Source organism: Pungitius pungitius, chromosome 6 (genome assembly GCF_949316345.1).
Source record: "Pungitius pungitius chromosome 6, fPunPun2.1, whole genome shotgun sequence".
NCBI lineage: Eukaryota > Metazoa > Chordata > Actinopteri > Perciformes > Gasterosteidae > Pungitius > Pungitius pungitius.
In genome coordinates this window covers 6,213,805-6,240,540 of record NC_084905.1, presented here as the reverse complement: position 1 = coordinate 6,240,540, position 26,736 = coordinate 6,213,805, and the positions used below count along the sequence as shown (strand labels likewise).

General features: G+C 44.2%; 1 protein-coding gene across 1 annotated transcript; it reads right to left on the bottom strand.

Annotated features, from left to right (window-relative positions):
• Positions 1 to 1,486: 1,486 nt before the first annotated feature.
• Positions 1,487 to 8,152, bottom strand: det1 (DET1 partner of COP1 E3 ubiquitin ligase). Its single transcript, XM_037452550.2, has 9 exons — positions 7,879 to 8,152; positions 6,824 to 7,187; positions 6,379 to 6,645; positions 6,069 to 6,281; positions 5,681 to 5,904; positions 4,827 to 4,956; positions 4,339 to 4,529; positions 3,150 to 3,341; positions 1,487 to 2,351 (listed from the first exon to the last, which is right to left on the bottom strand). The coding sequence occupies exons 2-9, from the start codon at positions 7,070 to 7,072 to the stop codon at positions 2,162 to 2,164; spliced, it is 1,656 nt and encodes a 551-aa protein (XP_037308447.1). The 5' UTR covers positions 7,073 to 7,187; positions 7,879 to 8,152; the 3' UTR covers positions 1,487 to 2,161.
• Positions 8,153 to 26,736: the final 18,584 nt, after the last annotated feature.

The window sequence follows — 26,736 nt, the reverse complement described above, 5'->3', positions numbered from 1 at the left end:
ACTGCAACAGGAAACACTTAAGATTGTGGCCTTTTCTGTATTACATTGGGTGCGCTGTTGCCAAGACAACAGCAATTAGAAAAGAATTGGTTACCAAGCAGAGAGTGGTTATGTTTCCGTAGCAACCAAGGTCAGGGAGAAGGCTCTGGGTTTACCTGATTCTTAGGAATAAGACAGATATGACATATTGGTTATTGCTCTAAGTAGCAGGAGGCATCGGGTTCATGCGGTGATATATTATCTGTGTTTGCGTTCAAAGTCTCCAGCACAGACTTTAACTCCCCGGTGCCCTGCTTCCTTATTGGCTTTTAAACATCTGTGGGGAAATTGAATAGGTGATGATCATTTACTTATGGCTTACATTTAGAGCAAAAGAAAATGCAGACGATATTATCCTCAGCAGCCACCCTGAACCGGTTTGGTTTAGGGCGGCTGCTGGGTGGAAGCATGGATTGGGTAAAACAAGCAAACAGAACAGCCCCTTAAAACAAAAAGAGGGGGAAACACTCGCCGGCTTGGTGTCAGATGAACGAGGACACCGGAGAGCGTCCTCCTCGTCTGCGCCCGCCGCGCGCTTCCCGTGGCGTTAATTAGTTGATTATCGCAGCTTACACAAACAGGCTGTAATGACAGTGACATAACACGGCCTGCTTAAGCCCGGGTCCGCGAGGTGCTATTTGCTTTGGCCATTGCAAAAAAAAACTAGCTGTTGCGTATTGTGGTCACTGCACTCATGGCTCATCGATCACAGACTTCTCTGCCCCCCGCTGGTTGTTTCATCTCCTCATCCGTGAGCACCTTCTTCAGTGAACCCCGGTCTGTCTCTCTCTCTCACACACACACACACACACTCTCACACACCCACACACACACAAGAACATTTAATCCCTCCGCACCTGCTCTCCATACCACCCTGACCTCCTGCAGCTGCTGGGGTGTGCGCTTTCCCCCTTGTTTCATATAGTGATACCGCCGACCTTGCAATCATGTAAGGAGTGGGGTTTTTGTTTTGACTATTTGCATATCTGTAGATTATCTGCGTGGGTTTTTAATAAACACATTTGAGCTAAACAGATGGTGTGCAACACAGATGCACTCTGATATAAGATGGGACGTTATAGGCTGCAGGAGGACAGACTGCATGGATCAGTATTCAAATGAAACATGACATTTCTACTGCATCCTGTCTGCGCTCCGTATGTTGGAGCTTCACGGAAACATCGTTTCAGGCTCATTATGGGGATCTGAATGTTGCAACCAAGGGTGATACAGCGGGTTAAAAAAAGAAAAGACATTATTAGACAAAGTATGATGGGAAAAGCACTCATCTGCACGACAGGACACACTTTGCTTTAGGTTTCTAGACAAGCTTCATCCCGCCTAGAGCTCACATAAGAGCTTGACATTAAATCGGACCATAGCCATCGTGTGCAATTAACTGCATACCTTCTACTTTCTGTAAAGCTAAAAAGAAAAAACAAAATAGCAAAATACAGACTGTTTTATTGACATAAAATATATACATGTAGTAATATGTAAAAACCTGTAAAAGCAATATAGTATAAAATGACCTCTTTCTCCATCCATGTGAGGAAAAAAAGAATGTTTGTTGGAGAGCTGTTCATGGACCTACTGGGCAAGCAATTCGGATATGAATGTGCAGCTTTTAAGTGTACGGCAGGAAAAAAAAAAAAAAAGAAAAAAAGAGAAAAGAAAACACCTTTGGTTTCTTCCAAAAGGTCCGGCTGCCTGCTGCTTCCCACCTCCGTCGCACATCAATCACTCTCTCTACGTCTCCATTTACACTTATTCCAGGCTCTCTCCCTACAGGTACCCCCTTTGTTCCGAGGAGGAAGTGGGGAGAGAGGTGAAGCGGTGCGGACGAAAGGAAAGAGGCAGAATTGCTACCTTCTCGCCGAGGGGGAGGAGCGGCGAAGTAGAGTGACCACAGAGTGAGGGAGGGGGGCAAAGCGGCGAGGAACACTGGTTTTGCATCAGCGGGAGAGGACCACTGATCCACTTCGGAGGAGGAGAGGCCGACTCACAGAACCACTGTTTTGTGCCTCCCGATGGGAGGACATGTTTGGATGCATTGTCACCGTCGGCTGCTAACAGGAGACCACCGCTCCTGCAATTTGTGACCAAGTCGGCTTTGAACTCCTCACGCGCAGACGTGCCTCATGTGGAAGTTGACCACGTACTCGGCGTTGGTGCGCTGCACGGAGATGGCGAAGGGCTCGAAGGGGTGGAAGGTGAATGCGACCAGGCGCCGCACGGTGTGATTTACCGGCCGCCCCAGCAGCCCGGCCTGGATTTTGAACTTCAGCAGCCCGGAGTCCCGCGCGTAAAACCTGGTGGGTGACGGGGACGGAGAGAAATTAGTGCCATCAAATCCCTCATCTGGCCCCGTCTTTACAGAGCCGAGAGAAAGGAAAGTGAGCCGACCCGTGGTGATGAATACGTGCCATGTGTCAGATACACGTAACAAATGAAATGCTGGGATGCCTGATATACATTTTTTGTATAAATTGAAGACAAAAATCATGATAAAAAAAAACTGGCCAACTAGGACATTCAGCCCCATCTATTGGCCCATAATGGGGCCAAAGAAACAAGGATTTAATGGCTGTGTGGTTCATGTGGGCACTGCCACGCCCAGGAGGACTCATGCAGTACACATTGAGGAATGTGTTACTTCAGCTGTTGCCATGGTAATCAACGTCCGATTAAGGATTCAAATGCATCTGCTGTTTAACAAAAGAAAAAAGATGTATACATGGAAGCACCCCAATAACCACAGAGAATCAGCATGTCACCAGCGGTGGCAGGTATCATGGAATCCTTTCTGACGATCAATCCCTTCCGTTTTCAGCTGATCAGATGCATAGTTCAGGATTCTTGACGGTCACATTTACATGTTGATATGCGTCACAGTTTGTATTTGAACGGTGATTTTGACAGTTCAAGACAATGACATGTTCCACTGATATCTTCAGAAACATCTTTTTTGGTGGGACAATAAAAAGAATAACAGTAATATAAGAGGTTTTTTTATTAGCCGTTTAACTCCCTAACACTGCTCAGGATAACAACATTCTACAGGATAACAAGCTATCCTGTAGAATGTGTGCTTGCCATGGAGGCGGTACCTGATGGGGTGATCTCCGCAGGTCTTGGGCCTCTCCATCACGGACACCCACTTGTCATCATAACTGAAGAGGGAGAGGTCGAGGTAAGGACTGCTGCTGTAGGACTGGGCGCTGATGGGCAGCTGACCCAGCAGCCGCCGCACCGCCTCCGTGTGCCCGCCGTATTTGGCGTTCACGATGGTGTCCTTGAATCTGAGGGACAGTGGGAAATGGGGCAGGGGACGTTTCAGCACAACAACATAAAAGAGCAACGACATTCCCGAGTGAATGGCCTCTCTCTCTCTACCCAATGTCCACAAAAGAACTCCCCTGGGTTTGGTCCTCTGGGAGAGGAGGGAACACCTCGGCTTCCACTTCAGCGGGAACCTTCGTGTCTACTCCAAGCACTTTCTTTCAGACACACCTGGCTAAATTATAGTGTTGCCACAGACAACCAACATTCAGCAGCTCCACTGCGGTTTCACACCTCCATCCATAGTATTAGATCACTTTCTTCTCACCTTGCTTTGTGTGCCACATATTTGCAGACCTACCTATAGGGCTCAATATGGCGTTAGTGGCCATATAATACCCTGTGAGCCAGGCTTTCGCTAGCCAGTAAATGGAACAAACCAGGTTTGCTGAATGTGCTCGCCAGCTTTCAATCTCTCCTCTCGCCGTCCGGACATCAGCTTTCAACACTCTAAAATCCAATTCTAATCCTTTTGCCTCGCTCAAACCACCCTTCATCTTCTCCCGCCTCACAGCCCTCCCCCCTTTGTCTGGTCCTCCCTCTTCACCTTCCAGAGGATTTTGTCACTTACACTGGCGAGTCGAAACCGCCAAATTTAATCAGGGCTCCTCGAGCATTGCTCTGTCTTAACATCTTCTATATCTAGAAGTCCCTAAACCTTGCCCCTCCTCCAGGCATCACAGCTGATCCGCTTCCCTTACTTATCGCCTCTTTCAAATCCTCCCTGACATTTGGCTTCACACCATCAGGTTCCTCCCCCCCCCCCCCCCCCCCCCCCCCCCCTCCCCCCCCCCCCCCCCCCCCTTCTTTGATTCAGAAAAGACCCCCAGAACCTACAGTTTAATTATAATTCAAACTGAAATACATTCAATATTTTTCAAATAAATATTTTTGGCATTTAAATTCAATAGTCTACTATCCGTCCGTCCACATGACATATACAGTATAGTATAATACCTTCTCTGGACCTGGCGGGCGTAGTTGTTGGAGGAGGCGGAGCAGGGGAACTGGACGGCCTGGCTGTGCAGCGTGGCGTTTCGGAACAGGTCACAGAAATTCTCAAAAAGTTCCAGCAGCTGATCGGAGGTGTTCTCAAAGACGGCCAGCACCTCTGTGGACACCATGTTGTACACAACAAAGAACGACGGCTGTGGGAGAGAAGGAATGGAGAGACGAGTTACTACGGATTTGTTTGGCTGTTCTGCAGGGAACTCAGAGAGCAGGAATCTCCTGTAAGGAAAAACAGAATTAATTAGATCTATGTTACTATGAATGAATAACAGGACTGAAGAGAATCTGTGAAACAAACATCTCCTCGGAGACCTGAAAGAGGAATCCCTGCAATGCAGCACAAACAACAAAAGACACGAGAGGAGCCGGGGAGAGAGAGACGAGGAGAACACTGGGAGGAATTTGTGTGTGTGTGTGAGTGTGTGTGTGGTTACCTGCGAGGGGTCGGTGACTCTCAGTGTGACCACGTCTTCGCTGGTGTATTTAATGAAAAGGTGATGCTCATCCAACAGCTGCATCTTCCACATCCTCAGCCTCCTCAGCTGATCAAAAAACTGGAAAAATCTTAAAAGGACAAAAACAAGAGCAGGGAGAAATAAACAGATCAGCAAATGAGGATCTGACATTAGTAAGATATGGAAATATACATATAGAGATTATCTATAAAACTAAATATACATAGGCACATATTTACCACAAGACGTGGATTAAAAAAAATGAGGAATGACAAAAAATGCTTTCTGATATTTCACGGCAGTTCTTTCCTAACGCAGTTATAAAAACCCGTGCAACACTCGGCAGAGGGTTTATTCTGGAGAGAGCCGTCAGTCTCCTTTCACCCTTTTCATTCATTTCATCCAACTCAAACATCCGTCCTCCAACAGCACAAACAACAACCCAATGACTGTTGTTTTCTTGCGATAAAATTGCGTATTTTTTAAATTAAGGTTTGGACTCGTACAATGAAAATGCGAACTGTGCAACAATGACTTTTAGTTCCTAATTTTCTTTCTTTAGTTCTTCATTCTGATTAAAAATAGGTCTGACAAACAGAATTAGAAATGATTCTTAATTCTTTGTTTAAGTAAATAATCAATGAATAAAGAATTTGATCAGAATTACACTGACTCAGACACATTTAAGGTCAGACAACAGAAACTAGACTTGAATGACAAGGCCTCAGCTCCCAGCCTGGCTAATGAGAGAACAAGAGGAAGAGTCAATAGGAAATAGACAGACTACAGGAAAGAGGCCTTTCATTTTAGAGCATGCGACTAATGGCGTCTACCTCCTCTTGGCGGTGGCGCTGCCGTCCTGCTCAGCCCTCCTCCACAGGTAGACCAGCAGCCTGTGCTTGAGGGAGTTGATGGTTTTGTCGGTGTAAAGGCGGGGGAAGCCCGGCTGACTCTCGGTCTGGGCCTCCGTGTAGACTGCTGAAAGGGTCAGGAGGTCGTCCTCATAACAGAACCGTCCAATGGTCCGGACATCGAGAAACGTTCCCTCTGGAGTGACCTGGGAGGGGATGAGAAATGAGTGAGGTAAAAAAAAAAAAAAATTAATTAATATCTCAGAAAGTGTAAAAGCCTTTTAAAGAAGTCACAACACCTCCTTTAAAATCACACCTGAAGTGCAACATGCGTTAGAGATTTACGTTTTAAAAGGGCAAATGCGGCCACCTGAAACACGTGTATGGTCTGCTGCTGGACCGACAGCACAGCCAGGATGTTCCTGTAGAGGTAGAGGCCCTGGTTGTGGGACAGGATGATCTTGTCACACTTGAAGGACCTGGTGTCACACAGCCTGCCAGTGTGGAGGTCGATGATGTGGAGCGAGTAGTCCTCCAGAGGAGACCGAGGGTTAGGAGTTACAGATTCGTTGTTGCGATACACCTGTTGGGGGATGGAGGAAAGCTTTGGTCGGAACCAAACTACAGGAGTCAATTTGTACGTATGTTTGAATTTCCTTATACTTCTGCGGTGTTCTTGCCTCAAAGAAGTAAGGCGGCGGCTCCTCTGGGACGTACACGGCCGACCCGACGATCACATAGCGGCAGTCGTCCGTGAAGAGGCTGCACTCCCGGTTGAGGTGTTCCCCGTTCGAGGCCACGTTTGTGACGTGGAGCAACGAGAAGAAGCGCTCAAACAGGCGGCCTCGGATGTTGAGGGACCGCTGGTCATTGGCCGTTAGGAGAGTCTCTCCCTCTTGGCCTCTCAGCAGGTCCTGAGCCGCTTGGCAGCCTTGATATTCGTATATCTGGAGGAGGAACATTGGGATCGGGATAGAGTCTCTGGTACCTTTGACAGTTTGATGGAACGAGTCTGTTCTAGTTGCGTTTGACAGTTGGAAGATAAGAGAAACAAGTAATATGGAGTGTTTAGTGTCTAATGGCAATGAAGAGTGGGAAAAGCGAGCTGAGATGAATGGATCTTACCTCCAGAGAAGTCTGGTCAGAAGAGAAGGCAATGAAACATCGGCCATCTGGCGAGAACTTTCGGAGGAAGCAGGGGGGCTTCTCTACGTTGACCACGGTGAAGTTGGGGAAAAGGTTCTGGTGGAAGCACCGTACTCTGTACCAGTGAGCTCCGGGTCGGCCCGAACAGATCCTCCGCCTCTCGAGGCGATGAACTACGTTTTGATTTTGTATCCGCCTGGGCTTCAGGGTCGGGGTGTCTTCGTCCATCGCTGTGATCAGAGAACAATCTCAAACCCCTCCTCAGAAGGCGGTGAAACCGGCGGCCAGAACGGGGACAAACTACATCACGGTGCAGTCCTTTTACCCAGGTTTTCTATAGAAACTGAAAGGGGAGACAAAGGAGTCACCATTGCTCAGTTTTTGAGTTAACCAGGTTAGAGCGTACAGCGAAATGATCAGAACAATTCAATTCATTCAAAGTTTTTTCTTTTTATGTCACAAACGACTGCTGGTCTGACAAGTCAAGGACTATAAATATACATGTCTTGTCATCTATGAAATCTCAAAACCAAATATTTATTTCCACCATGCTGAAGGTGAGAAATGTACATGCATGCACTGTGGATGGCAGGTTCCGATATCTCGCAGGCACTCAATCAATGACCACCGTTTCTCAGCCACTCGAATATTTTATTGAGGTTTAATTCCCTACCAACTCGATCACACATTTCCCATGATGCAACGCAGCAGCACATTTCACTAAACGTCCGCGGGTTGCAGAGCTACGCTTTCTGTCCGACATGCGTTAATCCAGAGGGAGAATGCGCTGATGGCCGTTCTCAGAGTTAATAATGTCCTCCACACTTGCAGACGACATAAAAGTAATTAAATGCTCCACGTGACGAGCGACGCGTGGATGTAAATATATAACCGTTAGTAGTAGTGTTATAGTCGCACCACTGCCTTCGGCTCTAGATATATGAACTTCTAACGACGCGTCACTGGCTCGACAAACAAAGAGCCGCTACAGATGTTTGTACTTTAGACATTTGACACAGCCAGCGGCCACTTACTCGTTTTTAAAAATCCAACAGGAAGTTCTCTGGGTCCAAGGCGAGCCGGCTGCGATAGCACAGAGCGGTTCGGTTTAGCTAAGCTAGCGATGCTAACTCCTGTCTCGCGTCAGTGGGACATGTCGGGCTTTCTTGCAGTGCGAGAGTGACCGCAAGCATTACGTTTATCCAAACATCCGACGACGTGGACCACTTATTTGTGTGTCTTAGAGGAAGCTGTGTTTGTTGTGAGTGAGCCGGGAAGTAAGCGCAGAAGAAGAATCGGTCGGCGGTGCTGGAGTAGACACGAGCGCCCCCACATCCCCCTCAGGGGGGAAATGACATTACACCCTTTATCGTTGAAATTTAAACAAAAGCATCTAAGTGGCTGGCAGCTAAAAAAAGACAACAAAAATAACAGACAGTAATATTGTGCAATGTTATGATCGAGCCGAAGCATCAAGATCTACCACCCCATTTACCACATATGTTGTAACCCAAGCTAATAATGAGCTATAAATATGGGATACTTTTATACTAAGCATCCCAGTGTAATATTTCATACTGGAATACAATTACAAAGGTACAATTTAAAATAAGTACCCCCACTGAATTGGATTATAAGGTAAAACCTTATAGTTTGACTGCACATGTGTCAAACATACACCCGCTGATTTCCCTGAATTTCCAATTTTCTGATCAGTTGGTGGCTGTGCAGGTGAGGAGCGCTAGTGTTCTGGCAAATTTGAACATGGTTATAATTGCTTCCCTGAAGTGGCAGAGGAAAACCCAACGGCTCTTTGGCCACTGTACCTACACTGTATATGACTGTCTTGTTTGTTTAGCCTACTTTATGTAATTCATTTGTTTATCACAGCGGGTAGCATAAGCGAAATGCCAGTGACCTGCGTCTTGCCACCCCATAATGACGGATAATTAAATTATGATTATCCTCTTTCTTCTGAGACATGTTCTTACGGAAAGAGAAAAGAAAGAAAAAAGAAAAAAGAGAAAAATGTTCACAGAGCGTTGGTCCTGGAAGACTGCTAATGGTTCTTTGTGCAATTATCCCTGACCAAAGAGTCTCGTTTTGAATGTTGTAATTTTCCATAAAAGCACATGTGGGCATAGAAGGCCAGCCAGTTTGAAAGGAAAAATGAAGGAATCAATGGAGGGAAAGATGTGAAATTATCCACTTTAACATCTAATGGCATTTTCCTTTTCAACTATACCTGATTAAGCCAGAGCTTCAAGATGTGTGTGAGTGAGTGTGTGCAAGTGTCTGAGCGAGTGTGTGGGCCTAAAGAGTTGTGTGCGTGTGTGTGTGTGTGTGTGTGTGTGTGTGTGTGTACCCAGGTATGTTTGTGTGCCACAACCATAACCCGCACAGGTGTATTTCAAAATAGAAACCCATGCACCATCTTCTCGTCGCTCCTGTGTTATTTTCAAAGAAATCGCTACACAAGCTTTTAGTAACTATGAAGTAGAGCCGGGATGGAGAGTCTACATCTGACGTTTTTTTATGCTTGTTGTTCTTTTAAGCTTGTCTTCCAGAAGACACAGTGAAGACACAGTATAGATATTTACTACAGCCCATATGTGCATAGACTCTACTCTTCCCGCTCACCACGTCTTTCTCTACCAACATTTGACTCTTAATTGTGTGCTTTTTGCACCACGGCCCTAAAACAAAATGGAGTTCCTTAAAACGTTCAAATTGCTCCCCTTTTAGCATTCACCGGGTGGGAAGGAAATGCAGGTCTTATGTGCAGTGCTTCAAGCATGTATGAAAAAAGGCAGAGTAGGGCTCTTTAACGCCTTGTTTTGGAACATTAAATAAGGGAGCGGACCAACGTCTAACAATTGCTGTGATTATCAACATCCTTAGAACAAACTGAAATATCGAAAAGAGCATATTCAGTAAAGGACATCTGGATGAAAAGTATATAGCAAATTCCTTGACTTGATCAAACCTCTAGAAAAAAAGGCATTTAGAAAAGGTTACTCAAAGCATGGGAAGAAAATAGAAACACATAGTTTTACCATTTCTTCCATTTTTTTGTACTCAGACAGTTGTGTTTGGCATTTAACAAAAGCTTTTAACTTTTCGATCCAGCCTAATTTCAGAGCACAATAGGACATTTTCACACTGTACCTTTACCATCCTCTTCAGCTGAACTTTACGAGTCTTTTGAGAAAGTGAACAACTTATGCATTTTCTTTCTTTCTGAGAAATTACAGTGTTCACAAATGCATTTGTCTTGCTGCCGCAGGAAAATGCGAGCTGCGGGTGAGGTGAACGTAGAGAGAGACGAGGGAGGGGAGGATGCAGCTAAAAGCTACATTTATCTCTGCCTCTTGCATGCATGGGCTAATGTACAGGACCCGTGTGATGTTAGTATCTCTCATCGCAGCAAGTACCTCTCCCTAAAGGTACAAAACACATTCGTTTTTGTGTTAAAGTTGGAATTATTTTGTAAAATACTGCATTTAAAATATTCCAATGAAAGTGATTAAATAACTAAAAGAAGTAATCATGATTATGTTTTTGTTGTGATTTCGTAGTCATTTGAAGTCAAACTTTGATGTTTTTCCACCCAAATTGACTTTTAATCTTTAAATATGAACCATATTTTACTGTTTCAAAATGTGACAGTAATATGCAAAATAAAAGCCATGCTATTGGAAGACATTACAGCTGAATAAAAAAATAAAGCAACGGATGTCCCCACAATTGCTCCCCATGATCAGTAAGGAAATCATTGTTTGTACTTAAGTGTACAAATAAGGCATTTTCTTAGTCATAACCTTTGATGAATTAAGAAGAAATCCACAAATGTGAATCAACCAGTTCAGAAAATTGACCACTAAATGAAAATTTAGGACCAAATTCTGTTTTTGCCTGCGGTGTCTCCACTTAAAAAATGCAGACAATGGTCATAAAATCAACAACATGTACACAGAACATTAAGCATGCAAGAGCCAGCACACATGAACAGAACAGAGAGGGATGAATAAGACAGAAACATATCACAGCACACGCTGACGCATAATACGTCTCATGATCCGCCCGTGGCCTCTCGGCCAAAGGTACACGCGTGTTAATGATTGAAAAGATTCACATGCATGCGATGAGAGACACATTACCGGACATACAACTGTGAATCTGAGCCAACGGCATTTTAAATGTGTCTCCTGCCAGACCTCCGACGGCACATTCGCCCCGAGACAGCGTGTGTGGGAGCGTCGAGGCCCAGACCAAAGTGGGACAAGAGACCACTGCTGCTGTTTGAATGTTTCATGGAAATGTGTTCTTCCTTTTCTTTCCTCCCACATAAATCCTACGTTGTTTAGGGTTGCTTATTAATGGTGCAAAGGTTAAGTATATACACATACACACAATCACGGACAAATTGAATCACTTTGTGAAACTGTTGAGTGCAACAAATTCAATGTGTTAGATTAAGATTCATTTTGTTGGTGAAGTTTGATCAAAGTCCATATCTTCTTTTCGTGATTTCTAAAGAGCAGTTTGGAAACGTGGAATCAATTAGTCAACCAGATGACACACACACACACACACACACACACACACACACACACACACACACAGTTTAATTCAAAACTACACAATAATTCATAAAAAGTTAAATTGAATGCACCTTTAACATTTCTCCTTTTTCAGAGAAAATGACTAATGTAGTGTGCATGTGTTTCATAAAAGTGTCAGTAGCAAATGTGTTAAATTTCGTAGAGCTGAGGTTTTTCTCTCAGAGTGTCTGTTTCAATAACTGATTTTTGTACCATTTTAGCATTTAAAAAATAAATATATAACTCTCAATGACTCATATACATTTAAATCAACGTCCCAGTTTTTGTTTACTCTGAAAATAACTCCTCAGCCTCGGGAAGTCGTTTTCTGGTTCTTGTGTCTAATTGGTTTCAAGGGAACCCTGCAAAATGTTCTGCATTTTCAATTTCAATTTTCTTCAAATGAGGCATAATTTTACCCAGAAGCTACCAGGGGAAAGTAAGAATGGCGAAAAAACCGCAGCCAGTACGCATGTGTGTCTAAGGGGGGTTGTTGCTTATTTAATGCAAACAATTTAAATGATCCATTATTTTTCTCTTGATTACTGCGAATAGCCAAAAATTGTCATTTCACATTTACAGTTATAATTCAGTATTTTTCTCAAATAGCATTAGACATTAGGGCGGTATCGATCAGGAGCAGGACCCGGACCCTTCCTTCCTCTCGGGTTGCCGGTGCGAGGCGAGAAGTCAGGGACACAAATGATTTTGCCGTTTAGCCCCAAAAGAAAAGGAGACCAAGCTCAAGAAAAGAGCTTAAAGAGAGGTCACCTAAACTTGCCCCACTACCCTCTAACGTTCCCAATTCATTGGCAGGAGAATGGCCGTGGTGGGGGGGCTGAGCTGCTCTACACATTACGGCGGAGTCTCCACAGCCGGAGCCAAGCAAGCCTGTAATTTCTGCCATTTGAGAGTGTGAGCTGAAAAGCAGAGTGATGGCCACTTTTCAGTTATTATTTCCTCCAGAGTGCTGGCTGAAGGAAACAACCATGCTTTAAGAACATGTCCGTCAGCCTCTGGCAGTATTTGGAGATGGTATTTGTAAGGAAGGAACTCTGTTACGTTGTGTAGGTAACTTTGAAAAAGCCATTGGGTCTGACGTTCTGCGGCATATAACATCGCTGCCCGCGCCGGTCCGCCTGGCCTCCCGAGGCCTCGTGCGCTCCACGCTCAGATCCCCAACAAACACCAGGCTGATAAAAGCAGCAGTGTTCAGCAGGGTGCATATTTGCATCTGATTAATACTTTTTTAGTCGAAAAAAAGCCTCGCCATATTAACCTTGAAGGCCAAGCCGCCTGTGGGGCCTCACGCCAAGTGGGAGAAAACCACTCAGGCTTCAGGTTCCTATTCTTACGGCCCGAGCCCGGCAGTGGCGGGTCTTTCCGACAGCTACGGTATCTCCCACTTGGCTACGAGAAAAACAAAAAACGGCGAGAAAGATGGCTGCAAAGTCACAACCGCTGGCAGTTGCATCTACATAATAAACCCATATCAAATCAGGGCGGTTTGAACCATGAGGATTTCTTTTGCAATTTATATTCTTATATATAACATTCTAAACAGTATTTAATATAATCTTTTTAGTTAAGATTTGGGCCACTCTCACATTTCCTGAATAGTCTGAAAAACAGGTTTTATGAGATTATCGAGTCCACCTCCGTGCAGAAGGAGCAGCCAAAAAGACGTATTGGCTGGATTCCACTGCCTTTTAAAGGAGACGTATCCTGCTCACTTTAAGACGCACACTTGTATATAGCGTTTCCACCTTGACAAGTTCACATGCTTTGATGTTAAATAAGGCATGACATTTTTTTTAATGTATTGTGAATATCCCTGTTTTCACCTTCAGTCTGGAACGTTCCGTTTTAGTGCCTGTCCCCAAATTAGGAATCATAAAAAAAGCCGAAGTTGTTGCATGCCAGACAGCCACATTAACGTGCTAATGTTACTATTAAAATGGAATTTTCCGTGTTTGCTTCTTGGGAAATCACAATTCCGCATGCTGGGCCACGTTAGTGATGGCAAACCAACCTGTGAAGTCAAGAGAGCACACACAGAAGCTCCTGGTCCTTTACCATCTTCACTTGATCTAATTGTTTCAACACAGCAGAATTCCCCAAAACAACATGGCCGTCTGGAACAAAGCAAACGCATGTGTTGCAGGTGATGCAAAGCCAACATTTTGGGTTACAGTCAGTCATAAAAGCCTAAAGGTGGCTCAAACAGTGTAATATACAACGTTGAGTGATGCTGACGTCATTGTTGTCTTTGGTCTTTTTAAGGGACTTTGTGCAAGTAAACAACACAGAATACCACAGGCCTCCAATAATCAAATGTCATGTCGTTTATTTCCGATTCTCCAGCTTCCTCACCTTCTGGGCCCATGTTCTAAATTAGTCTTTGGCCTCACACCGATTAAAAGCAATTCTTGAAATTACCATCACATCACTAGCTCGCCTGTTTCACGATGACTGGCCAAGCTTCCGGTTGCAGCCATGTTGTTGAATAAAGAAATGCAATACAAGTTGATGTCTGTGTTGAAAGCAACAGCTTCTGCATATCATTATTGTAATAGCGCTCGCTGTTAGGGTGTACAATTGTTTGCAGACATATAATGAAAGGGAAGGTGTGATTGTACAAGAGCTTATTCAATAACGACCATAAGCGGCAGACAACAAAATCTGACTAAAACACTTGGGTAAAAATGTAAATGTGGTATTTTTTTTATTTTTATTTTCAGTCGTGAGTTTTGGACCTCCTGTTGCGCTGCAGCTGCACGTCGCTTCCCTTTTTTTTTGTAGTTGCATCGTCTCCCTTTGCCTCTATCGCTCCGGTCTGTTTTCAGACCGGCCTCCGTGGTCGCAGGTAAATGAGTTCTTAGTGAGTATTAACTAAGATCACTGGTTGTTATCTGATCAGAGAGGGTCACATGGAACAAAGACCTCAGCCACCTGCACTGCCCACTACAAATGAGCCTGAAAGCCCTGTGTGTGTGTGTGTGTGTGTGTGTGCCTAATTGTGTGTGTGTGTGTACCTGCGTTGGTGCATGTGAGCGAATGGTCATGTAAGTATGTTTATCTATGCATAACTGTTTGTGTGTGTGTGTGTGTGTGTGTGTGTGTGTGTGTGTGTGTGTGTGTCTCCGGGGCCAAAGGGGTCGACAGATGCTCCTTCTCAGTGAACACAATGAATTACTTATAGGCCGTTAAGCCAAACACGGCTGCGCCGGCCGCTGGTTTACCCAACACTGATAGGGCCATCTGCCGAGGTGACTCTGCCTTCCCCGCTGCTGTTTACAGACACGTAACCAGACACTCATCTGCCCGGGGTGGGGCTCCACCGACCATTTGAAAAACATCAGGACTTGCACAATCGTCCGTGTGGATTTGTGCATGTGTGTTCCCGTGTGTCCGCGCTTGTAAAGAGACAATGCGAGGGCACCGTGTGTGTGGGCAGATTTAGGGAAGGAGCAAGGTCAAACGTCAGTCACTCAAAATATAAATTGACTGGCATTGTGTGGTTGCACTGGTTTTTATCCTTCTCAGATTATCCACTTTAGGAGGGGGGGGAAAAAAAAGGCAGCAACCTCCACCCACACAGACGCAGAGTGATTGGAGGATAAAATAAAGAGAAGCCACATCCAAGAGGTCGTCTGATATGGATCATTTTTGACACTTACATAAAATAAAGTGGTACTAATAAAAAAAATGATTTTGGTCAGGTTTTAGACACTTTTGATTCCAATGTTGTACCAGCAGGTACACACAACTTAAAAAAAGGCTGTTTAAGAAAATGCCCAAAAAAGAGGGCAGGAGCTAAGAAGCTTAACAGGGTTACAGAGCTGGCAGATGCGACCGGGAAAGGGAGGTTCGGGGTCCCCTTCTGGAGCTGGTTCACCTTCTGACCCCGGATAAGTGGGAAAGAATGAGCGCGATGAGAAAGATAGCTCCAACATTCTGTGAGTCCGATGTTCATTTTCTTTTAGCTCGATTTTGGTCCCCAGGCAAATATGCGTCGCTTTAATGCTCCTCAATGCTGCCCAGATATAGTTGCTGACCTCATCTGTCTGTGGTTTGGGAAATGTGTCGATATCAGGTGTTATTTAAATAAAATAGCTGTTTCCCCAGTTAGAAACAAGACACCTTTCTGCACACCTCGTTAAAGTCATTGTCAGAGCATCGTTCAATAATCAAACCACATTTTCGAAACTCTTCACACATTCAGTGACACACAAGTGTGTACGGACGTAACTGTGAATCATTTTTCATTGCTGTCAGACAAAATGAATTCAAACATCACCACAAAAAAATCATATATGCAGGATATTTTTCATATGCTGACACACTGCTTTCAAAACACATTCAAATCAGAATGATGACCAATTTCAAACATTGCTGCAGTAAGTATTTTGAAATATAGAAATATCAGTCCAAGCTAATTGCAAGTTTAGCTCAAAGCCAACCAAGGTGTCCCGTTTGAGTCTCATTACCATAATTCAGTAAAAGGTGATTGGAACTGATTTAGTTTGGAAATATGGTTCACAGAAGACAAGTCGTTGGGGAAAAAGTAGTGATATGAGGGAGAGTGTGTGTTGAAATCTGATGAAATAAATGTTGTGAGCATGGTCTCACTGTGAGAGGCCGGTCGGAGGCTGCAGCCAAATCTGCACCACTCAATAGCTGTGTCGATAGTACGAATTATCCGGCAAAACAACAGGTGAGATGAAACATATTACAATACATAGTCAAAATTTTGAAACCTATTACAATACAAGAATTGTTGTATTTTAGGATCCAAAGGTTGCCCCAGAGAGGAGGGAGAGGCTGAAACGTTTCAGATGTGCAGGAAAACAAATCATTTCTGATTCATTCTTGTTACACACATATGCTTTAGTACACTCAATAAATTAAAAATCAGTTATTCTATATTGAAATAATATTTCTATGTGTTTTTTAGGTCACGAATGTTTTCTGAATGAGAATCTGTTGCAAGTTATCGGTGGAACATGGACATGTATGAAGTATTTTGTTGGATTGAGTGAGTTTTGGAGGTTAGATTAACAATTTGACACAAATGGTGTAATTTTGGTAATGCAGACTGAATGAAGAGTACTGAAAATTAGGTTTCAGTATTGAACAATGGTTGATAGCAATTGTAAAAACTGTAAAAGTGACATTCCATCAATTCTGATTTTTTTTGTGGCTAAAATCACAAAGTTACTATATTTCTCATTGAATTGACTGAGGAAATGTGTCTAAACCTTTGACTGGTACTGGATTTCTGAATATTTCAAAGGTGTTTTTCTTGGCCAGCAGTGATATTTCTAGATGAAATCTACAGTCGTTTATGTAGTTTTGGGTACATTATATTTTCTGTCACACTGATGTTAAATGAGGATTCTTCCTTCAGAGGGCTAATTAAGATCCTATTGGAGTTTGAATGTTGAGTTGCGCATGTTTGTGGTTGTGTTTATCTGTTCACTTGTTTGGGAGCGTAGCTGTGTCATCCGTACCTGATGTGGTGTGTGTGTGTGTGTGTGTGTTAATGTGCGATATTTGGAGTGGTTGCCATGCTTACGGGGCCCTCTGTAAAAACTGCCGGGACGGAATTGTAGATCTGGAAGGTCTCTCAACGATCTTTGGACCTGCTTCTGTCAAGCTGTGCCTTTGTGTTCAAATCTCGGAGTAGTCTTTCAAAATGACAAGAGGGTAATGTGAGTAATGCCCAGTTTCTGCCATTTAAACTTGATGTGTTTTATGTTGTGACATTACACAGATATGTGATATTCAACGGCACGCTTACAGCTGCAGTGCAAACACATTTGTTCCACATTGTAGCAGAATATTCGTATTTCTAATGCGCTTCATCTTTCTGGGGACGTGCAGCTTAAGGGCCAAACCTTTTGTTTTTAATCAAGATCAAATTGATTACGATATGTCAACCAGATACTGGTTTAGTACAGTCATTCAAATGTTGGAAATGCAAGGCATAAAAGGGGGAGTCGACCAAAAGAAGGTGAGCTATTACTAACAGCTCCGCAGCGGGTTTGTATCTGAGAACACTGGATGAATATATTTCGTGTTGCCTGAGCACTGTTTGTCAACATTACATGTAACAGCAGGTCGTTCAAAACATCTGAAAAAGGAAAAACAATCACACTAAACTGAAACATTATCCACATTCCCCCCCCCGGGAGACCATTGGGCTATTATTTCATTCAACAAATGTCACATCATTCCTGGCTGAGTGTGTTTTGGGTTTGTACTGGATGCAACCATTATATTTTTTTGTTAATGTCAATGTTTGAGGAAATGCTTTTACATTCATTTCTACATTTGGCCTTTGAGAGTTTGCCTACAACACAGGGTTAGTCTTTGATTGGTCTGATTTGAATATCAGTTGTAATACTGTATGTAGCGTAATTGGTTTTGCGGGTTTTACGATTAAAATTCGTTCTTTTAAAAAAAACACTATTCAGTAACTTCTGAATTTCGTGGTACTCTTTGCTGAAGGAGTTGTTTTAAATTTCTTACATTGCACACCTGGAAGCAGATGACCAGATTTATACCACTCCTATTTGTCAGCATAGTTTACCACAAAGACAGGAAAGCAGGCGGAAACAGGTAGATGATTTATGTCCAAATGTGACAAATCCTCCTTACCAGCGTGTTTAATAAATGCAGTGCATGCTACGGCATGTTAGCGTGTCCCACATGACCGCTAATGGCGGACGCTCTGCACTGTGCTCAAACAGAAGGTCACATGATCGCAGCTCCCCTGGTTCCGCCCCCCCCCAGGTACACACTGCTGGCTTTGTCAGCATGTCACCATATTGTGAACCATTTAAAGGCAATAGCAATGTTCCCAATCCCATAATGAGCACATTTGACCCGGGCAGGACCATCCGAGCTGTTGATTAGTGTGCTCCTAAAGGTGTTTCTTAGCTTTGCTAAGCTATAAAGAAACAACACTGGTAGGGGGCTACAGCCTTCTCTCGTGCCCCCACTGTTCCCTGTTGTCACAGCCTTTGTCAAACTCCCAGTTTTGCGTGAAAGGCCTTGGACTTGGCCTAGATGTATGTGAAAAAGAACACAAACAAACATTCAAGATCCCCAAAAGACTTAAAATAAAAAAAGAAATGTGTGTGTGTGTGTGTGTGTGTTTGTGTACAGACCTGTTTCAAAAGCGGCACAAAACCCACAGAAAGCAACAAAAAATAACAAGCACTCAACACAATTGCATTTTTCCCACAATGGTTTAGAGTCTGGGGAATTATAAAGCACAATGATGCACGCAGCACACAATGGCCTTGCAAATTGCTCATTTGTGTCAGAAAACACAGCTCTTTTCTCGCGTTTGTGCCATCTCTCCATCAGGGAGACACACACTGACAGATTATGTGTAGCTGTCATCCTCTGGGTGAGTAGAGTTCATATGAAATGTAACATTGTTTTTAAATTTCTTTATTGGCTCTAAATGCTGCAGTGAAGTGAAGGTTCTAAGTGTGCCACATGCACATAATGTATGAAGCTACCTATATTGATATGCATTTGAAATGTATGTACAGCATTCAATTTGCTGAGCACTTCAATGCTCAATCTTTGCAGTAAAGAAAGAAATAGGTTAATAAGTGCTTAGTACCAGAACAAATCCAATTTACTGCTCAGATTTTTTAAACACATCCAACATTCAATAACAATAATCAGTAAGTATAGAAGAAATGCATTTATATGTGCATTGTTATCTCACACACAGGCTGATTGGTGCATTAAAAAAATCATAATTGACCCTCAAGGCTGTAACACTCACACTATGATGCTGCCTTGGATGATAATGTACCTGGTAAAGCAGGATGGAACTATTTGTTTGCTTACCTTGGGTTTTTGATTGTCAAATGGGAGAGTGGGCCGCTGTGTACAAAATGTGTGCTGATACATCCATTACTGCAGTACAATGTTAAAATGTTGCCATTTAAATACAAAGTAGATGTCTTTGGTATCAAGTGGTTATTTAATTTTCCTTTGCAACTGTTTAATCAATGGGGTCCTCTTTTCCATATTTTTTATAATGGGATCGCAATGCCAGATTTGTAATTAGAACCCATTTTTAAATCAAGATGTTCTTCCGCTTTATTCCATCCACTGAACCACTAAATCAGGACTGACCAACGAAAACAATTGGAAAGAAATATATGTGCACATTACATCCTGAACAAAAATCCTGAATAAACATTCTTCTGTATTCCAAACTTAAAGCTACCGCAACAAATTTTCCTTTTGTGTTGAACTTGGCGATCCCCATGGACAAAAGCGGTAGTGTTTTCTATAGCCCCACATTCCATTTGAATGTTTTCTGCGACGGTCTTACCTCTGTTCTGATTCTCACAGAATCCGTTCCCTCCAGCGAGATTCGGCAGCGTGGCCCGGGTCTCCGCGACGTGATTGCACAGCAATGAGGAGAAGCGGGAGCTCCGACCTCAGGGCTAATCCAGTAGTGGCAACTCTGAAATGCATAAGAAGTTTTGAACAGCAGCCTGTTGCACAAGTCACTTCTCTGGGCCCATGGGACACCTGCCTCTCTTTGTCTGTGAGTCTTCCTGCTGATACAAATGATGGCAAAGGTGAAACGTGTTTGGGTTCACTTCATCAGTGGACAACATGGATCTTGGAAGCAGCAAAATGTGTTCTCCACATCGCCTTTGGTTCCAGATATTTTTCATTTTGCACTGACAGTTTTTTGTTGTTACATCTCTGAAATTAAAAATCGAATAAGAGCAGGAAAATCTTCAGAGTGACTTGAATGCCTCAGTGTTTCTTCCATGTCAAGCAAATGATGCAAATAGGATTTCTCCACTAGTTCAAAACGAATGTGTATGTGTGTGTGTGGGGGGGGGGGGGGGGAGGGTGTTGAGTGACGTCAGGTCCCATCGGGCTGACAGACCTCCTATTGGACCAGTGGAGGCTTTTTAAAGGAGCAGGCAGCAGCGCTCCGGAGGCTCTCTGATTTAGACTCACCGCACTTCCTCCATCTCTCCATCCGGCACGGCGGCGGAGACGCACCGGGAGCGACCAGGTGAGCGGGAGGACTCTCAGCATCGCGCGCGGTGGGACAGAAGCGCAACAAGGAAGAGAGTAGGGGGAAGAGCAGGGTCGTAAAACAATTTGAATTTAGATAATAGATTTTAGGTAAAAAATGACAATTTCCCTTCGGGGCGCTCATCGTCTCCTGCCTCATCCACTTATTCTCTTTCCTCGTGCTCTAGATGTGAAGACGACGAGGACGCGCGCAGCGTGCGTTGGGCGTCGACTGACCTGGATATCAACAGGTGAGTGAACACACCGATCACAGACTTCCAAGACTCGGAGTCTAAACTAATGAGCAGTGAGTAGTGAGTGAGGGCGGGGGGTGGGTATGCTTTTCACACATCTAATAAACAAACAAAAAAAAGTAAAGTAAAGTGAAGACGACGGTGCCTCCAAGTCACATAAATGGCAGCGTAATTAGATTGACGGGGAGAAGAAAGCGGGGCTTCTTCTGAGCTCCCCTGCTGTCCCCTCGCCCTCCAATGGATTATCTGCATCTCCCCTTCTCACAGCTTGTTTGGGAACCATGTGGTGAAATGACAACAGCTCAATGTTGACTCAATCAATAGCTTGTCTCCTGTAATTTGGACGGATGAATGAGACAGAGAGAGAGAGAGACATAGAGAGAGACACACAGAGAGAGAGAGAGAGAGAGAGAGAGAGAGAGAGAGAGAGAGAGTTGTCTTTATAAAAATGGGGGACTTTAAAGTGCGGTATGAAAAAAAGAAGAAGAAAAAAACTATGCAGGACTTACAAAGCCTGTCCTTGAATGTTTTTCTTCATAATGCTCTGGTGAAAATACAGAGTGAATAGAATGAGACAAGAAAAGAAAAGGAAAAGTATTGCAGAATATCAGCACCCCGAGCGACGGACAGCTCCACACATCAGATGCACCCCCCCAGCAAGGGCAGTAGATGGAGAGGACACACACACGCATACACACTCACAGGCTCACTTTATCTTCTCCAACTGAACCCTATACGTGTTATTTCAGTACGTGTTTCAGTGTTTCATTTTTTCCCCAAATGACTGGGTGAATCGCATCGGGATGAGTCAGTCACAGGCAGCGTCTCTCTGGCAGGGTCTTAGTCAGGCACCCCGGCCCCCCACTCCCGATCTGATGCACGCACAAAGTACATACATCCCCCCCCCCCCCCACACACACACACACACACACACACGCACACACACGTGCGCGCGCGCACCAAATGGTGTGACACAGCACATACAATCTGTAGCTATGAGAGAAATGTAGTGCTAACAGGTGTTCAAACAAGCTGCTCGCTAAATTCTTCCAATTATTGCAATTAGATGCTGCCTGGTTACCACTCATGTACAACTGCTGAGGAGGAGTGCGTGTGTGAGTGTGATCACGGAAATAGAAGGATAAACAGCAGGAGAGGGAGAGAGAAATGTGCATGTGTGATGATGTCGTATTGTTGTTATGAGGATGAAAAGAAGAAGCAGGTGGGGGAAAGGCGCAGTGTGCATGCAATACTTTATATACGCGCTGTGAATTCATAACGAATCTCCCTTTTGCCACGAGTCATTATCAGCTTTAGCACATTGACTAGAAACTACATGATTGTTTATTAAATAGCTGTGGCTATGGTGCCGGCAGCGGTGTTTGATATGAAATACATTTAAAAATAATATTTAAAAAAAGACGGTGATCGGTGCGCTTTAGATAAACGGGTTGCCATTACGCGCGCGCGTGCGTGTGTTTGTGGGGATGCACAGCATGCAGGTTGGAGTGGAGGGAAGCTATTGGACAGTAAGAATACAACAATTAAATTCATTATGGATCAATGCTGCTGATTATCCTCCTGGTGACAGCCCCCCACTCCCCCGGAGAACGTCTTTGTTTTGTTTTTTTTTGTCCGAAAACTCAAAGATATTTAGTTGTGGATGTTGTGCGAAAGGCCCACTGACAGATTTAACAATTTGTAAACATCAGAGTTGTTCTTTCTTCTCTCTTCATCTCCTCCTGTGGGGGAACATATCCTGTCATCTTTTGAAGGAACATAAAACATATAAAAGACTTTCAAATTTTCATTAAATTTTATTAAGATATTTGAAGACGTATTTTTCCTCTTTCTACGGTGATATCCTGTAGTTCAGGGTGACAACTATGATGACACGATGTTCGGGCGCGCGCTCATCCGGACGAGCGCGCGCCCCGATTTGATTTGATTGAGCTGTCCCACTTTACGGGGACGAGGGAGCAGAGAGCAATCACGTGGGGCCGCGCGCGTCTTATCGCGGGGCGAGAACGAGACAGGAAGATAACAGCGTGCCATAAAGGGGGACATCTGAGCAATAACATCGGCGCGCGCGCGTGCGTGTCTGTGCTGTAGGTGAGCGTGCGCGCGCGTCGCGTCAGGCAGGGGATGTTTGTGGCAGCTGTCGGCCCTGTTTGAACAGCAATCACAATCAGTGGCGGAGGCAACAGCAGCCGAGCGTGTGGCGGCGACAGACCCCCGCCCCCTCCCCCCAATCCGACCTCCCCTCACTTCCGGTCGACCTCCTGTCGCTTCTTCTTCTTCTTCTCGTCCAGTCAGCGGTGGATTGATTCCTCCCCCAAAGGTGTGTTTCAATCCCATTTTAATCAGAGCGTCTCCGTTGGTCCGCACCAACAAATAGTCCGTGAAGGTCTCGTGGGGCCTCGTGTTGCTCTTCTTCCACACTGGCTGGAAGTAAGGAGAAAAGGAGAAACCTCTGCAGTGCTACGCTCTACCTGGGACAAATTACATTTCAGGGGTTCTATGTAGGGAAATTGGCTTGTTTCAGTATGAGAGGATGAAGAAAAGGAAAAATGGTTCAAAACACAATGATTTGGTGGAACATGTGTGTTTTGTCTGTGTCACTCGAGGTGTTTGCAGTTTTGAGTTGGGCTAAAAGATGTATGTGCTGCTTTTCCTTTTCTCACTGCTCCACTGTTGTATCTCGAGATGTGTCCCTTAACTTTTGGACTTGGATAGTTTTTCTCTGATACAATATTTATTTGCCTAAAATCTTAAATTAAAAAACAAACATTAATTATCAAACCAGGGTGCGTGACACAACGCGCATAGTGAGATACCGAAAAAAGGTGTACAGAAATAATTAAAAGACTCCGATGAGGGTAATTTCGATAAGGGGGCTTATTTTACTCTATTGTTGCATTTTTTTTAAACCGACATCAACAATGATTTGACTAAATAAAATAAATTCCAAATGACTGCAGGGTAAACAGATTATATGAAGAACGGTAATGTGGGTTGTAAGGAAATAAGGGAAGTGTACTGAACAATTGAACATATGTGTATAACATGTGACATCACATTTGCTCCCATTACTGATCTTCCCATCTCACACCACCCTGCCTTTCTACACCTGCTGCTCACTTCCCCCTCCACTCTTTCTCTTTCGTACCACCATCCCTCACCCTCTGCTATCGCAGCTTCTCCTCTCCAACTTCCTCCGTTGGGTTCCTTCACCTCATCGACTCAGGGAGCACGCTAAATCCACGGTTTGAAGTGGCCCCTTTCATTCACATGAGGCGGAGAGGGGGGATGGAGGTGGTGGGGGTGTTTGTTCAAAAGATGCGAGAGACAAGGGATTAGTGGATCAGTTGTTTTTTTGTCAGGTACTGTCAGGGATGAGTTTTTTTTCTACCAGGAAGTCAAATATTAAACAAACGCTGTGTTGTTTCCTAGAGATTTCCCCTGCGACGTATTTTTATTTGGATTTCCTGGTGATGTTTATCGTCCAACCAAAATTCAAATGTGGTTTTCTTTTTTATTGCACCATATATTCCCGCTCTGTGAATAGCGTGCCTAGTAATCTACCTGCTGCGTCCGAAAGGAATGAATTCATCTCTTCTTTTTTGTTCTTTTTAGGCCATTTCAAGTTAGTCTCACGGTGTAGACGCACACATCAACCATCAATCCATGTCCTTTTTTAATCATTTACAGGTTTATCAAACCAAAAAAGAAACTCACTTCTTCACAGAATCATTTGCAGAAATGATATGTAGTGAATGGGTTTCACAATCACAATTCAATGGCAGCAGCAGTTCACTCAGGTGAACAGTCACACGGCTCTAGGGCTTTTATTGTGAAAGTTGAGAAAGGAAGAAGTAAATCTGGTATCTTTGTGACGGTTGAAAAGAGTTATATTTGTAAAATGTCCTTTGCGACCCACATGAACCACCCTCTTTTCCTTCATACGCAACGCCAAAAGTTCAGAAAAAAAGGTAAAAAGGTCTTTGTTTTGCGTCAGAATATTTGAATTCTAAGCCAAAATACCCAGAAACGGTTTCACAAAATATAGTGACGAGCGGGAAAACAGGGCGGCAGTGCGTAAAGGGGAATATACAAAACACTGAGAGAATTCAACAAACCACATGTAAAGATGTACTCTCTGATGTGAGATTTCCATTGGCAGTGTTTCTTTTCTATTAAGCTTTAGGAAGGGGCAACAGCTCACATTATTCTACAACAAGTTGTTTCACTTAACGTGTTATTTTACTTTAAAAGCCAATACATTGAAGGTGGTTATGTTTTGATCACAAATCTTTTCTTGGCAACAATCTGACCAGACCAAACATATTCAGTGAACTCATCTCAAAGGTGAATGAACCGAGCACATCCCTGACTGACAGGTGGTCAGGCGTCCTGGCCATGAGCGGCCTGAGAGGAAACGGCAATGAACACAAGGACAAGTGTTGCTTTATGAAAGACAAGTTATTCAAAAAGGAGCCCAAAAAAGTGGCTCAACACTCATGACATGCAGGTTGTGAATCACCATTGGCTCCTAGAATAAAGGACGTGTCTGTCTGTCAGTCTCTCTGTCCTCTGACAGATTGTAGCATCTGAGCTGTCAGGCTCGCCCCGCTGCACAACGATAAGAAAAGATTCCTTTCAATAGCGCAGACAAAGGACTGTCAGCATGAAGGGAACTACGGATTCATGCAAATAAAGGTTCACGCTGTAAAAAGTGGAAGGTCAGAGACGGGATCTGCTTCATACGCGAGTGCCTCTGCGCGTTGTTATGGTACAAACTACTGGCAGCGTTTATTCTAAGTGCTGCATGTGAGAATGAAGGCGGCTGACTCCTTCATCTTAAAAAAAATACAAATAGAAAAATGATTTTATTGATTCATTTTGTTGAATTTATTTCTAATCTCTCCTCTTATTGATCCAGAGAAAAAGAATCCCGAGATTAGAATCGCATTTAATTGTGGAGCGTTGTCCGACGTGATAGCAGGTACCTTCAGGATAATTAAAGATCTGCCAATTAACAATGCACAGAAACACGCATGTGCTACATGCCCCGCGTAAATATTCACCCACACGGATCAGCGTTCGTGCAGACGCGTGACATCTACGTGAATGCACTGCACGTGAGCCCGCGTGCCGAAGCACGGAGACTCGCACGCGTTAATTGGAAACTATTCACTTCGCGCGCTGCGGAGGGGGAAAAAGCTCACGGAGCGTTGTTCACGTTTCACCGCGTTCAGCTAGCAGGCTCATCGCGAGTCGCTGCGCGCGCACTCCTGCCTTCCTGGGTGTTGTCGGCGTGAATGACTTCTGCGGCTCACGATCCACACTTCTCTTCTTTTGCAAGGAGCCGGATAAGCGTCCTCGGCCACCTGCAGGCAGCGAGTGCCTGGCACGTCGGCCATGCGCCGCACTCGTGCTTTTCTGTTCTCCATCGGCCCCTGAATGCATCACTGTTTTCCTTCTCTTAGTGAAGGGTTGTATTTTCTGTTGGCCTGAACGTTCCTTGCACTTCCTCCATGTGTGAAGTCTGTTACGAGTCTGCATGCAGGTGTGAAAGCGTGCTCTGAGGTGATCGCCTCCCGCTCCGTACGTGATTTTGTGTTCTTTGTGTGTGCTGCTTGCTGTGCGGCGTACGACTTGAAGCATTATGTGTTTTTTTCCTAAGTTTGTGTGTCTCTGTTTGTATCTCCTGAGTGTGGGTTTAGAACCCAAGGCCATTCAATTGCACCACATGGAATCCATCCCATATCCAGGTCGCCATGGTTACCAGGGCCACTTATCACACAGGGTCCCGGCAGATCAAACAGGTGTGCATCCTGACAATGTCTCTCCCCGACGACTGTTGCTAGGAGCCATTGTTGCACATAACGCAGTGTTTGTTGCCCGCCAGTGAGAAGCAGCAGGAGCCTTAATACATTGTCTTAATGTCCCGGCCTGA

Coding starts and splice junctions, on each gene's coding strand:
- det1 (XM_037452550.2), bottom strand. CDS start 7,072: ATGGACGAAGACACCCCGACCCTGAAGCCCAGGCGGATACAAAATCAA. Junction 4,530..4,826: donor GAGTCACCGACCCCTCGCAG/GTAACCACACAC, acceptor TCTCTCCCACAG/CCGTCGTTCTTTGTTGTGTA. Junction 3,342..4,338: donor GCCCGCCAGGTCCAGAGAAG/GTATTATACTAT, acceptor ACTGTCCCTCAG/ATTCAAGGACACCATCGTGA.